This window comes from Oncorhynchus nerka, linkage group LG19 (assembly GCF_034236695.1).
Source record: "Oncorhynchus nerka isolate Pitt River linkage group LG19, Oner_Uvic_2.0, whole genome shotgun sequence".
Taxonomy (NCBI): Eukaryota; Metazoa; Chordata; class Actinopteri; order Salmoniformes; family Salmonidae; genus Oncorhynchus; species Oncorhynchus nerka.
Window position 1 is genome coordinate 47,672,726 of NC_088414.1, and position 14,487 is coordinate 47,687,212.

General features: G+C 45.0%; 1 protein-coding gene across 1 annotated transcript in view; it reads left to right on the plus strand.

Moving 5' to 3' along the window:
- Positions 1 to 14,487, plus strand: part of mtus2a (microtubule associated tumor suppressor candidate 2a) — a 229,655-nt gene that overhangs the window by 181,887 nt on the left and 33,281 nt on the right. The window contains exons 7-8 of the mRNA XM_065005061.1: positions 1,172 to 1,342; positions 10,894 to 10,992. Coding sequence (XP_064861133.1) covers positions 1,172 to 1,342; positions 10,894 to 10,992 — 270 coding nt within the window. The remainder of the gene's footprint in view (positions 1 to 1,171; positions 1,343 to 10,893; positions 10,993 to 14,487) is intronic.

Sequence of the window (14,487 nt, forward strand, 5' to 3'; positions counted from 1 at the left end):
TAACTCTGTTAAACTGTCTCTGTCTCTGTCTCCCCTTAACCCTGTTAGACTGTATCTGTCTCTGTCTCCCCTCAACTCTGTTAAACTGTCTCTGTCTCCCTTAACTCTGTTAAACTGTCTCTGTCTCCCTTAACTCTGTTAAACTGTCTCTGTCTCTGTCTCCCTTAACTCTGTTAAACTGTCTCTGTCTCTGTCTCCCTTAACCCTGTTAGACTGTCTCTGTCTCTGTCTCCCCTCAACTCTGTTAAACTGTCTCTGTCTCCCCTTAACTCTGTTAAACTGTCTCTGTCTCTGTCTCACCTTAACTCTGTTAAACTGTCTCTGTCTCCCCTTAACTCTGTTAAACTGTCTCTGTCTCTGTCTCCCCTTAACTCTGTTAAACTGTCTCTGTCTCTGTCTCCCCTTAACTCTGTTAAACTGTCTCTGTCTCTGTCTCCCCTTAACTCTGTTAAACTGTCTCTGTCTCTGTCTCCCCTTAACTCTGTTAAACTGTGTCTGTCTCTGTCTCCCCTTAACTCTGTTAAACTGTCTCTGTCTCTGTCTCCCCTTAACTCTGTTAAACTGTCTCTGTCTCTGTCTCCCCTTAACTCTGTTAAACTGTCTCTGTCTCTGTCTCCCCTTTTAACTCTGTTAAACTGTCTCTGTCTCCCCTTAACTCTGTTAAACTGTCTCTGTCTCTGTCTCCCCTTAACTCTGTTAAACTGTGTCTGTCTCTGTCTCCCCTTAACTCTGTTAAACTGTCTCTGTCTCTGTCTCCCCTTAACTCTGTTAAACTGTCTCTGTCTCCCCTTAACTCTGTTAAGGTGTCTCTGTCTCCCCTGAACTCTGTTAAACTGTCTCTGTCTCTGTCTCCCCTTAACTCTGTTAAACTGTCTCTGTCTCTGTCTCCCCTTAACTCTGTTAAACTGTCTCTGTCTCTGTCTCCCCTTAACTCTGTTAAACTGTCTCTGTCTCTGTCTCCCCTTAACTCTGTTAAACTGTCTCTGTCTCCCCTTAACTCTGTTAAGGTGTCTCTGTCTCCCCTGAACTCTGTTAAACTGTCTCTGTCTCTGTCTCCCCTTAACTCTGTTAAACTGTCTCTGTCTCTGTCTCCCCTTTTAACTCTGTTAAACTGTCTTTGTTTCCCCTTTACTCTGATAAACTGTGTAAATGTGTCCTCTGTTTTCCCCAGGGCCCAGTGTGTGTGTGGACCCTCCCCTCTACAGAGTGACCAACCCACCCTGTACAGACCCCCAGAGAGGAGGGGGACCCCCAAACTATGCCACCCGTAATCTACAGCCCCCATCTACCCCAGCTCTGCCTCGAAGATACCTGCCTGCTCAGCCCAGAGGGTCACCTGTTGGTGAGGCATGCACAGGCTCATATGCACATACAGTACACATGAACTACACAGTACACATGAACTACACACAGAGTACACATGAACTACACAGTACACATGAACTACACAGTACACATTAACCACCCACAGTACATATTAACTACACACAGTACACATGAACTACACAGTACACATTAACTATATAGTACACATTAACCACACAGTACACATTAACCACACAGTACACATGCACTACACATAGTACACATTAACTACACAGTACACATGAACTACACACAGTACACATGAACTACACACAGTACACATTAACTACACAGTACACATTAACTACACAGTACACATTAACCACACAGTACACATGAACTACACACAGTACACATGAACTACACAGTACACATGCACTACACAGTACACATGAACTACACAGTACACATGAACTACACACAGTACACATGAACTACACACAGTACACATGAACTACACACAGTACACATGAACTACACAGTACACATGAACTACACACAGTACACATGAACTACACACAGTACACATGAACTACACACAGTACACATGAACTACACACAGTACACATGAACTACACAGTACACATGAACTACACAGTACACATGAACTACACACAGTACACATGAACTACACAGTACACATGAACTACACACAGTACACATGAACTACACACACAGTACACATGAACTACACACAGAGTACACATTAACCACACAGTACACATGAACTACACACAGAGTACACATGAACTACACAGTACACATGAACTACACAGTACGCATGAACTACACAGTACACATGAACTACACACAGTACACATGAACTACACAGTACACATGAACTACACACAGTACACATGAACTACACACACAGTACACATGAACTACACACAGAGTACACATTAACCACACAGTACACATGAACTACACACAGAGTACACATGAACTACACAGTACACATGAACTACACAGTACGCATGAACTACACAGTACACATGAACTACACACAGTACACATTAACCACACAGTACACATTAACTACACACAGTACACATTACCCACACAGTAGACATTAACCACACACAGTACACATGAACTACACAGTACACATTAACTACACAGTACACATTAACTACACAGTACACATGAACCACACACAGTACACATTAACCACACACAGTACACATGAACTACAAACAGTACACATTAACTACACACAGTACACATGAACTACACACAGTACACATTAACCACACAGTACACATTAACTACACACAGTACACATTACCCACACAGTACACATTAACCACACACAGTACACATGAACTACACAGTACACATTAACCACCCACAGTACATATTAACTACACACAGTACACATTAACAACACAGTACACATTAACTATATAGTACACATTAACCACACAGTACACATGCACTACACATAGTACACATTAACTACACACAGTACACATTAACTACACAGTACACATTAACTACACAGTACACATTAACCACACAGTACACATGAACTACACACAGTACACATGAACTACACACAGTACACATGAACTACACAGTACACATGCACTACACAGTACACATGAACTACACACAGTACACATGAACTACACACAGTACACATGAACTACACAGTACACATGAACTACACACAGTACACATGAACTACACACAGTACACATGAACTACACACAGTACACATGAACTACACACACAGTACACATGAACTACACACAGAGTACACATTAACCATACAGTACACATGAATTACACACACAGTACACATGAACTACACACAGAGTACACATGAACTACACAGTACGCATGAACTACACAGTACACATTAACTACACAGTACACATTAACTATACAGTACACATTACCACACACCGTACACATTAACCACACACAGTACACATGAACAACACACAGTACATATTAACTACACACAGTACACATTAACCACACAGTACACATTAACTACACACAGTACACATTACCCACACAGTACACATTAACCACACACAGTACACATGAACTACACAGTACACATGAACTACACAGTACACATTAACCACCCACAGTACATATTAACTACACACAGTACACATTAACTACACAGTACACATGAACTATATGGTACACATTAACCACACAGTACACATTAACTACACACAGTACACATGCACTACACACAGTACACATTAACTACACAGTACACATTAACTACACAGTACACATTAACCACACAGTACACATTAACTACACAGTACACATTAACCACACAGTACACATTAACTACACAGTACACATTAACTACACAGTACACATTAACCACACAGTACACATTAACTACACACAGTACACATTAACTACACATAGTACACATTAACTACACAGTACACATTAACTACACAGTACACATTAACTACACAGTACACATTAACTACACAGTACACATTAACCACACAGTACACATTAACTACACAGTACACATTAACTACACAGTACACATTAACCACACAGTACACATTAACTACACATAGTACACATTAACTACACAGTACACATTAACTACACAGTACACATTAACCACACAGTACACATTATCCACACAGTACACATTAACTACACATAGTACACATTAACTACACAGTACACATTAACTACACACAGTACACATTAACTACACAGTACACATTAACCACACAGTACACATTAACCACACAGTACACATTAACTACACATAGTACACATTAACTACACAGTACACATTAACTACACACAGTACACATTAACTACACAGTACACATTAACTACACACAGTACACATTAACTACACAGTACACATTAACCACACAGTACACATTAACTACACAGAGTACACATTAACTACACACAGTACACATTAACTACACACAGTACACATTAACTACACACCATACACATTAACTACACAGTACACATTAACTACACACAGTACACATTAACTACACACAGTACACATTAACTACACACCGTACACATTAACTACACACAGTACACATTAACTACACACCGTACACATTAACTACACAGTACACATTAACTACACATAGTACAGATTAACCGCACATAGTGCACATTAACCACACATAGTACACATTAAGGACCTGTGCCATATAGATGACAAAATAGTTGGGAAGATATTTCTGATGTACCGATTCCATGGCACATGGACACCCCAGCCCCTCCCCCTGTCCCTCCCCCAGCCCTTCCCCCTGTTCCTGCCCCTCCCCCTGGCCCTCCTCCAACCTGTTCCTTCGCCTTCCCCTGGCCCTCCTCCCCTGTCCCTGCCCCTCCCCTGGCCCTGCCCCTCCCCTGGCTCTCCTCCCCCTGTTCCTGCCCCTCCCCCTGTCCCTCCTGCCCCTGTACCTGCCCCTCCCCCTGTCCCTCCTCCCCTGTTCCTGCCCCTCCCCCTGTCCCTCCTGCCCCTGTACCTGCCCCTCTACTACACAGTACACATGAACTACACACAGTACACATGAACTACACACAGTACACATGAACTACACAGTACACATGAACTACACACAGTACACATGAACTACACACAGTACACATGAACTACACACAGTACACATTAACTACACACACAGTACACATGAACTACACAGTACACATTAACCACACAGTACACATGAACTACACACAGTACACATTAACTACACACAGTACACATTAACCACACAGTACACATTAACTACACACAGTACACATTACCCACACAGTACACATTAACCACACACAGTACACATGAACTACACAGTACACATGAACTACACAGTACACATTAACCACACAGTACACATTAACTACACATAGTACACATTAACCACCCACAGTACACATTAACCACACAGTACACATTAACTACACATAGTACACATTAACCACACAGTACACATTAACTACACACAGTACACATTACCCACACAGTACACATTAACCACACACAGTACACATGAACTACACAGTACACATGAACTACACAGTACACATTAACCACACAGTACACATTAACTACACAGTACACATTAACCACCCACAGTACATATTAACTACACACAGTACACATTAACTACACAGTACACATAAACTATATAGTACACATTAACCACACAGTACACATTAACTACACACAGTACACATGCACTACACACAGTACACATTAACTACACAGTACACATTAACTACACAGTACACATTAACCACACAGTACACATTAACTACACAGTACACATTAACCACACAGTACACATTAACTACACATAGTACACATTAACTACACAGTACACATTAACTACACAGTACACATTAACCACACAGTACACATTAACCACACAGTACACATTAACTACACATAGTACACATTAACTACACAGTACACATTAACTACACACAGTACACATTAACTACACAGTACACATTAACCACACAGTACACATTAACCACACAGTACACATTAACTACACATAGTACACATTAACTACACACAGTACACATGAACTACACAGTACACATGAACTACACACAGTACACATGAACTACACACAGTACACATGAACTACACACAGTACACATTAACTACACACACAGTACACATGAACTACACAGTACACATTAACCACACAGTACACATTAACTACACAGTACACATTAACTACACACAGTAAACATTAACTACACAGTACACATTAACTACACACAGTACACATTAACTACACAGTACACATTAACCACACAGTACACATTAACTACACACAGTACACATTAACTACACATAGTACACATTAACTACACAGTACACATTAACTACACACAGTACACATTAACTACACAGTACACATTAACTACACACAGTACACATTAACTACACACCATACACATTAACTACACAGTACACATTAACTACACATAGTACACATTAACTACACAGTACACATTAACTACACACAGTACACATTAACTACACAGTACACATTAACTACACACAGTACACATTAACTACAAACCATGCACATTAACTATACACAGTACACATTAACTACACACCGTACACATTAACTACACACAGTACACATTAACTACACAGTACACATTAACCACACATAGTACAGATTAACCGCACATAGTGCACATTAACCACACATAGTACACATGAAGGACCTGTGCCATATAGATGACAAAATAGTTGGGAAGATATTTCTGATGTACCGATTCCATGGCACATGGACACCCCAGCCCCTCCCCCTGTCCCTCCCCCAGCCCTTCCCCCTGTTCCTGCCCCTCCCCTGGCCCTCCTCCAACCTGTTCCTTCCCCTCCCCCTGGCCCTCCTCCCCCTGTCCCTGCCCCTCCCCCTGGCTCTCCTCCCCTGTTCCTGCCCCTCCCCTGTCCCTCCTGCCCCTGTACCTGCCCCTCCCCCTGTCCCTCCTCCCCTGTTCCTGCCCCTCCCCCTGTCCCTCCTGCCCCTGTACCTGCCCCCCCCCCCTCCTCCCCTGTTCCTGCCCCTCCCCTGGCCCTCCTCCTGTCCCTGTCCCTCCTCCCCTGTCCCTGCCCCTGCCCCTGTACCTGCCCCTCCCCCTGTCCCTCCTCCCCCTGTTCCTGCCCCTCCCCCTGTCCCTCCTGCCCCTGTACCTGCCCCTCCCCCTGTCCCTCCTCCCCTGTTCCTGCCCCTCCCCCTGGCCCTCCTCCCCCTGTCCCCCTCCCCCTGTCCCTGCCCCTCCCCCCCTGCCCCTCCCCTGTCCCTCCTCCCCCTGTTCCTGCCCCTCCCCCTGTCCCTCCTGCCCCTCCCCCTGTCCCTCCTCCCCCTGTTCCTGCCCCTCCCCTGGCCCTCCTCCCCCTGTCCCTGTCCCTCGTCCTCCTGTCCCTGCCCCTCCCCCTGTCCCTGCCCCTCCCCTGTCCCTGCTCCTCCTGTCCCTGCCCCTCCCCTGTCCCTGTCCCTCCTCCTCCTGTCCCTGCCCCTCCCCTGTCCCTGCCCCTCCCCCTGTCCCTGTCCCTCCTCCTCCTGTCCCTGCCCCTCCCCTGTCCCTGCCCCTCCCCCTGTCCCTGCCCCTCCCCTGACTGATACACGGAACGACGCTGGATTCAAAAGTTTGTTCTTCAATTTATATAGTTATACAAAATTCTTGCAGCCAATAGAATGTTATACAGCGCATTCGAGAAGTATTCAGATCCCTTGACTTTTTCCACATTTTGTTACGTTCCAGACTTATTTTAAAATTGATTAAATAATGTGTTCCCCCTCATCAATCAGCACACAAAACCACATAATGACAAAGCAAAAACAAGTTTTTAGAAATGTTTGCACATTTATTTAAAAAAAAATGAAATATCACATTTACATAAGTATTCAGACCCTTTGTCGAAGCACCTTTGGCAGTGATTAAAACCTCAAATCTTCTTGGGTATGTGACGCTACAAGCTTGGCACACCTGTATTTGGGGAGTTTCTCCCATTCTTCTCTGGAGATCCTCTCAAGCTCTGTCAGGTTGGATGGGGAGCGTCGCTGCCCAGCTATTTTCAGGTCTCTCCAGAGATGTCCGATTGGGTTCAAGTCCGGGCTCTGGTTGGGCCACTCAAGGATATTCAGAGACTCGTCCCGAAGCCTCTCCTGCGTTGTCTTGGCTGTGTGCTTAGGGTCGTTGTCCTGTTGGAAGGTGAATCTCCACCCCAGTCTGAGGTCCTGAGTGCTCTAGAGACGGTTTTCATCGAGGATCTCTGTACTTTCCTCCATTCATCTTTGCCTCGATCCTTGGCTAGTTATAGCCTAATGTTAGCTGACTATAGCCTAATGTTAGCTGGCTATAGCCTAATGTTAGCTAGCTAACATTGAAACTGGTTGGTTAGCTACCTGCAGATTCATGCAGGGTAGTAACGTCATGAGTTATGATTATGGTTCATTGATTAGCTAGCTAGCTACATGCCTTAAAAAAAGACTTCACTATGCAAGTGTCCATTTTAGTAGAATGTCACTGCGACAACTGTTAGCCAGTTAGCTTGGGTGCTTGACTGCTGTTGTTAGGACAGAATGGTCAAATCAATCCTTAAAGAGATGGGCGGAGCTAAAGCTTAAGAGGGTGTGAACGATGCTAAATGGGTGTAGACAAAGAAGAGCTCTTCTGTAGGTACCAAAACATTCACAGGCCTTTTTCTCAAAAGTGAGGTTACAAGTTGATCAACGTTCAAAGCAGAATAACTTTCCCATTGTTCCTCAACTGTAGTGCGTGATATACCATGTTGTAGCTCTGAGTCTCTACTTTTATGGAATGTAAAAAACTTCAAATGTTCACATATAGAGACCACAAATTCAAATGGGCTATTCTTAAACTTTTCAACATTATCCTCAGCTCTGGCATCTTCCCCAATATTTGGGACCAAGGCCTGATCACCCCAATCCACAAAAAGTGGAGACAAATTTGACCCCAATAAATTACCGTGGAATATGTATCACCAGCAATCTCATAAAAGTCCTCAGCAGTATCATCAACAGCAGACTCCAACATTTCCTCAGTGAAAACAGTGTCCTGAGCAAATGTCCAATTGGATTCTTACCAAAATACAACAGACCACGTATTCACCCTGCACACCTTTATTGACAAACAAACCAAACCAAAAGCAAAGTATTCCTATGCTTTGTTGATTTCAAAAAGCTTTTGACTCAATTTGTTTGCTATACAAATTGATGGAAAGCGGTGTCGGGGGGGAAAGCATATGACGTTATAAAATCCATGTACACAAACAACAAGTTTGCGGTTAAAATTGGCACAAAAAAACATAGATTTTTTTCCTCAGGTCCGTGGGGTGAGACAGGGATGCAGCTTGAGCCCCACACTCTTCAACATTTATATCAACAAATTAGTGAGGGCACAAGAACAGTCTGCAGAACCTGGCCTCACCCTACTGGACTCAAATGTCTACTGTTTGCTGACGCTGGTGCTTCTGTCACCAACCAAGGAGGGCCTACAGTAGCACAGCAGATATTATGCACAGATTCTGTCAGACCTGGGCCCTGACAGTGAATCTCAGTAGGACAAAAATGATGGTGTTCCAAAAAAGGTCCAGTAGTCAAGACAACAAATACAAATTCCATCTAGACAGCGTTGTCCTAGAGCACACGAAGAATTACACCTACCTCAGGCCTAAACATAAAACAGAATGTTTCTAAACAGAAAACACCCAATTGAGACTCTGCATGCAGATTTCTGCAAAAAAATATACTTTGTGTACAATCCAATCCCCCAAGCAATACAGAGCAGAAATAGGATGATACACACTAGTTATCAACATCCAGAATAGACTGTTCAATTCGGCAACCACCAGGAAGCAACACATTACACCACAAAGCCCTCTTCTATAGAGAGATGAACCTAGAGAAGAGTCTCCTCGGCCAGCTGCTTCTGGGGCTCTGTTCACATACAGACCCCACAAAGCCCTCTTCTATAGAGAGATGAACCTAGAGAAGAGTCTCCTCGGCCAGCTGGTTCTGGGGCTCTGTTCACATACAGACCCCACAAAACGCAAGGACATAAATATATTTAGACCCAACCAAATACGAGAAAGCAAAAAGATAACTGTTGGACACACTGGAAATAATCAACCAAAAAACATAGCACATTGGAATGCTATATGGCCACTGTGACTGATCCCAAATTAAGAAAATCCTTGACTATGTACTGACTCAGTGAGCATAGCCTTGCTATTGAGAAGACTGCTCACAAAATGAGGTGGAAACAGGGCTGCACTTCCTAACCTCCTTCCAAATATATGAGACCCACAAAGAATTTGAAAACAAATCAAACATTGATAAACTCCCATATCTGTTAGGCGATATACTGCAGTGTGCCGTCACAGCAGCAAGATTTGTGACCCGTTGCCATGAGAACAGGGTAACCAGTGGAACACAAACATCATTGTAAATACAACCTATATTTATGTTTATTTATTTTCCCTCTCATACTTCAACTACTTGCACGTTGTTACAACACTGTACTTAAAATGTCTATATTAATTAAAAACTTTTGTGAGTGTAATGTTTACTAACGTTTCCCCTTGTTAATTTAACTTTTGTCTTTGTTTGTTTATTCCATTTGCTTTGGCAATGTAAACATATGTTTCCCATGCCAATAAAGCCCTTTGAATTTATTTGAGAGGGAGAGATTAAAAAAATAAAAATCCCAGGTCTAATTATCAGGAAAAGGAAAAGCTGAAACTGATTAAGTGGAAGATATGTAGAGCTGGTAGAGAGAAAAGGAGGGCAATGTCGAAGATTAGATATTGATTGATCAGACTGATAACATAATTGGTTGATTGCCTAATTAAATGTTATAATTGTTTAATTTATGTGTTTTTGATTGTCTCTGATTGGTTGATTGCTTAATTGATGTGTTTTTGATTGTCTCTGATTGGTTGATTGCTTAATTCCATTTGTCCATCCGTTTGTGATTTGTTGCTGTGTTTGATGACAGGTGTGAGGAAGGAGTTCCCCAGGAGTTCTGAGATCACAAGGTCCCTTCCTTCCTCTCCTAAGAGGCTGGCTGTGGTGCCTCCTAAACCCCAGTCACCAGGTGAGACATAGGTACACACACGCCAGATAGCGTTGTACTGTTAGAGGGGCCAGTTGTACTGTTAGAGGGGCCAGTTGTACTGTTAGAGGGGCCAGTTGTACTGTTAGAGGGGCCAAGCTGGGGCCAGTTGTACTGTTAGAGGGGGCAAGCTGGGGCCAGTTGTACTGTTAGAAGGGCCAGTTGTACTGTTAGAGGGGCCAGTTGTACTGTTAGAGGGGCCAGTTGTACTGTTAGAGGGGCCAGTTGTACTGTTAGAGGGGCCAGTTGTACTGTTAGAGGGGCCAAGCTGGGGCCAGTTGTACTGTTAGAGGGGCCAGTTGTACTGTTAGAGGGGCCAGTTGTACTGTTAGAAGGGCCAGTTGTACTGTTAGAGGGGCCAGTTGTACTGTTAGAGGGGCCAGTTGTACTGTTAGAGGGGCCAGTTGTACTGTTAGAAGGGCCAGTTGTACTGTTAGAGGGGCCAGTTGTACTGTTAGAGGGGCCAGTTGTACTGTTAGAAGGGCCAGTTGTACTGTTAGAAGGGCCAGTTGTACTGTTAGAAGGGCCAGTTGTACTGTTAGAGGGGCCAGTTGTACTGTTAGAAGGGCCAGTTGTACTGTTAGAAGGGCCAGTTGTACTGTTAGAAGGGCCAGTTGTACGAAGGGCCAGTTGTACTGTTAGAAGGGCCAGTTGTACTGTTAGAAGGGCCAGTTGTACTGTTAGAGGGGCCAGTTGTACTGTTAGAAGGGCCAGTTGTACTGTTAGAAGGGCCAGTTGTACTGTTAGAGGGGCCAAGCTGGGGCCAGTTGTACTGTTAGAAGGGCCAGTTGTACTGTTAGAGGGGCCAGTTGTACTGTTAGAGGGACCAGTTGTACTGTTAGAGGGGCCAGTTGTACTGTTAGAGGGGCCAGTTGTACTGTTAGAAGGGCCAGTTGTACTGTTAGAGGGGCCAGTTGTACTGTTAGAAGGGCCAGTTGTACTGTTAGAAGGGCCAGTTGTACTGTTAGAAGGGCCAGTTGTACTGTTAGAAGGGCCAGTTGTACTGTTAGAGGGGCCAGTTGTACTGTTAGAAGGGCCAGTTGTACTGTTAGAAGGGCCAGTTGTACTGTTAGAGGGGCCAAGCTGGGGCCAGTTGTACTGTTAGAAGGGCCAGTTGTACTGTTAGAGGGGCCAGTTGTACTGTTAGAGGGACCAGTTGTACTGTTAGAGGGGCCAGTTGTACTGTTAGAGGGGCCAGTTGTACTGTTAGAAGGGCCAGTTGTACTGTTAGAGGGGCCAGTTGTACTGTTAGAGGGGCCAGTTGTACTGTTAGAGGGGCCAGTTGTACTGTTAGAGGGGCCAGTTGTACTGTTAGAAGGGCCAGTTGTACTGTTAGAAGGGCCAGTTGTACTGTTAGAGGGGCCAGTTGTACTGTTAGAAGGGCCAGTTGTACTGTTAGAAGGGCCAGTTGTACTGTTAGAAGGGCCAGTTGTACTGTTAGAGGGGCCAGTTGTACTGTTAGAAGGGCCAGTTGTACTGTTAGAGGGGCCAGTTGTACTGCTAGAAGGGCCAGTTGTACTGTTAGAAGGGCCAGTTGTACTGTTAGAAGGGCCAGTTATTGTTATTGTTGTCATGTCATTTTTTAAATTTCATACTCCACATTTAGGGACCGCCAGTGAAAGCATAATGACAACATGATGGGGGAGGCGGGCCAGGGAGAGGAGGGCCAGGGGGAGGGGCTGGAACAGGGGAGGAGGGCCAGGGGGAGGGGCTGGAACAGGGGGGGGCTGGAACAGGGGGAGGAGGGCCAGGGGGAGGGGCTGGAACAGGGAGAGGAGGGCCAGGGGAGGGGCTGGAACAGGGGGAGGAGGGCCAGGGGAGGGGCTGGAACAGGGGGAGGAGGGCCAGGGGAGGGGCTGGAACAGGGAGAGGAGGGCCAGGGGGAGGGGCTGGAACAGGGGGAGGAGGGCCAGGGGAGGGGCTGGAACAGGGGGAGGAGGGCCAGGGAGAGGAGGGCCAGGGGAGGGGCTGGAACAGGGGGAGGAGGGCCAGGGAGAGGAGGGCCAGGGGGAGGGGCTGGAACAGGGGGAGGAGGGCCAGGGAGAGGAGGGCCAGGGGGAGGGGCTGGAACAGGGGAGGAGGGCCAGGGAGAGGAGGGCCAGGGGAGGGGCTGGAACAGGGGGAGGAGGGCCAGGGGGAGGGGCTGGGGTGTCCTGTAAATGTTCCCTTTCATTCACTGTCAAAGCCAAGTGTGTGTCCCCCCCCCCAGCTCATTACCGCAGACAGATGATGCCCCCTGTTGTCATGGAGACCAGTCCTTCAGGGGTAACAGATGTTTTTAGAGCTGAATAGATGGTGGATGACGGTGTTGGGGAAAAGGGGGGAGGGGTGGGGATACCTAGTCAGTTGTCCAGCTGAATGTATGCACCTTGCTCGGGTTGGGAAAGACACGTTCCTTACGACACCAGGATAGTGGGTCCCATCCAATTCCCAATTCCCTAAATGTACAACAATAATGTAAATAGTATATGTTGTTATATTTGATTGACTACTAGAGAAGACGACTAGACAGTATTATGGGCTGTGGGTGAAAGATATGAAGCCCACAATGCTCCTGTGGGACTTCATAGTGTAAAATGTAATTACTATTTATATATATATATATATTTGTTCAGAACAATACTTGGAAAGTAGTGATATAATAACGTATAAACTAATATTTATATATGTAACTGCCCAGCAAATGGGAGACACTGCATCTCAGTGCAAGAGGCGTCACTACAGTCCTGGTTCAAATCCAGACTGAATCACATCCGGCCGTGATTGGGAGTCCCATAGGGTGGCACACTATTGGCCCAGCGTCGTCCGGGTTTGGCCGGGGGTAGGCCGTCCATTGTAAATAAGAATTTGTTCTTAACTGACTTGCCTCGTTAAATAAAGGTTTAAATAAATAAAAAATAAAATAATATATATAAATTCTGGCACATCCTTAAGACAAATGTTTGTTTCCACTAATATTGATGATGTTTAGTTGTAGTACTGACTGTTGTAACGACTCAGCCTGTGATAACACACACACACACCTACACACACCTACACACATCTACACACACACACACACACACACACATCTACACAAACACACACACACAGCTACACTTACACACACACACACACACACACACACCTACAGACACACACACACACGTCTACACAAACACACACACACAGCTACACATACACACACACACAGCTACACATACACACACACCTACAGACACACACACATCTACACAAACACACACACACACACGTCTACACAAACATACACACACACACACACAAACATACACACACACACACACACACACACACCTACACACATCTACACACACACACACACACACACATCTACACAAACACACACACACAGCTACACTTACACACACACACACACACACACACACCTACAGACACACACACACACACACGTCTACACAAACACACACACACAGCTACACATACACACACGCACAG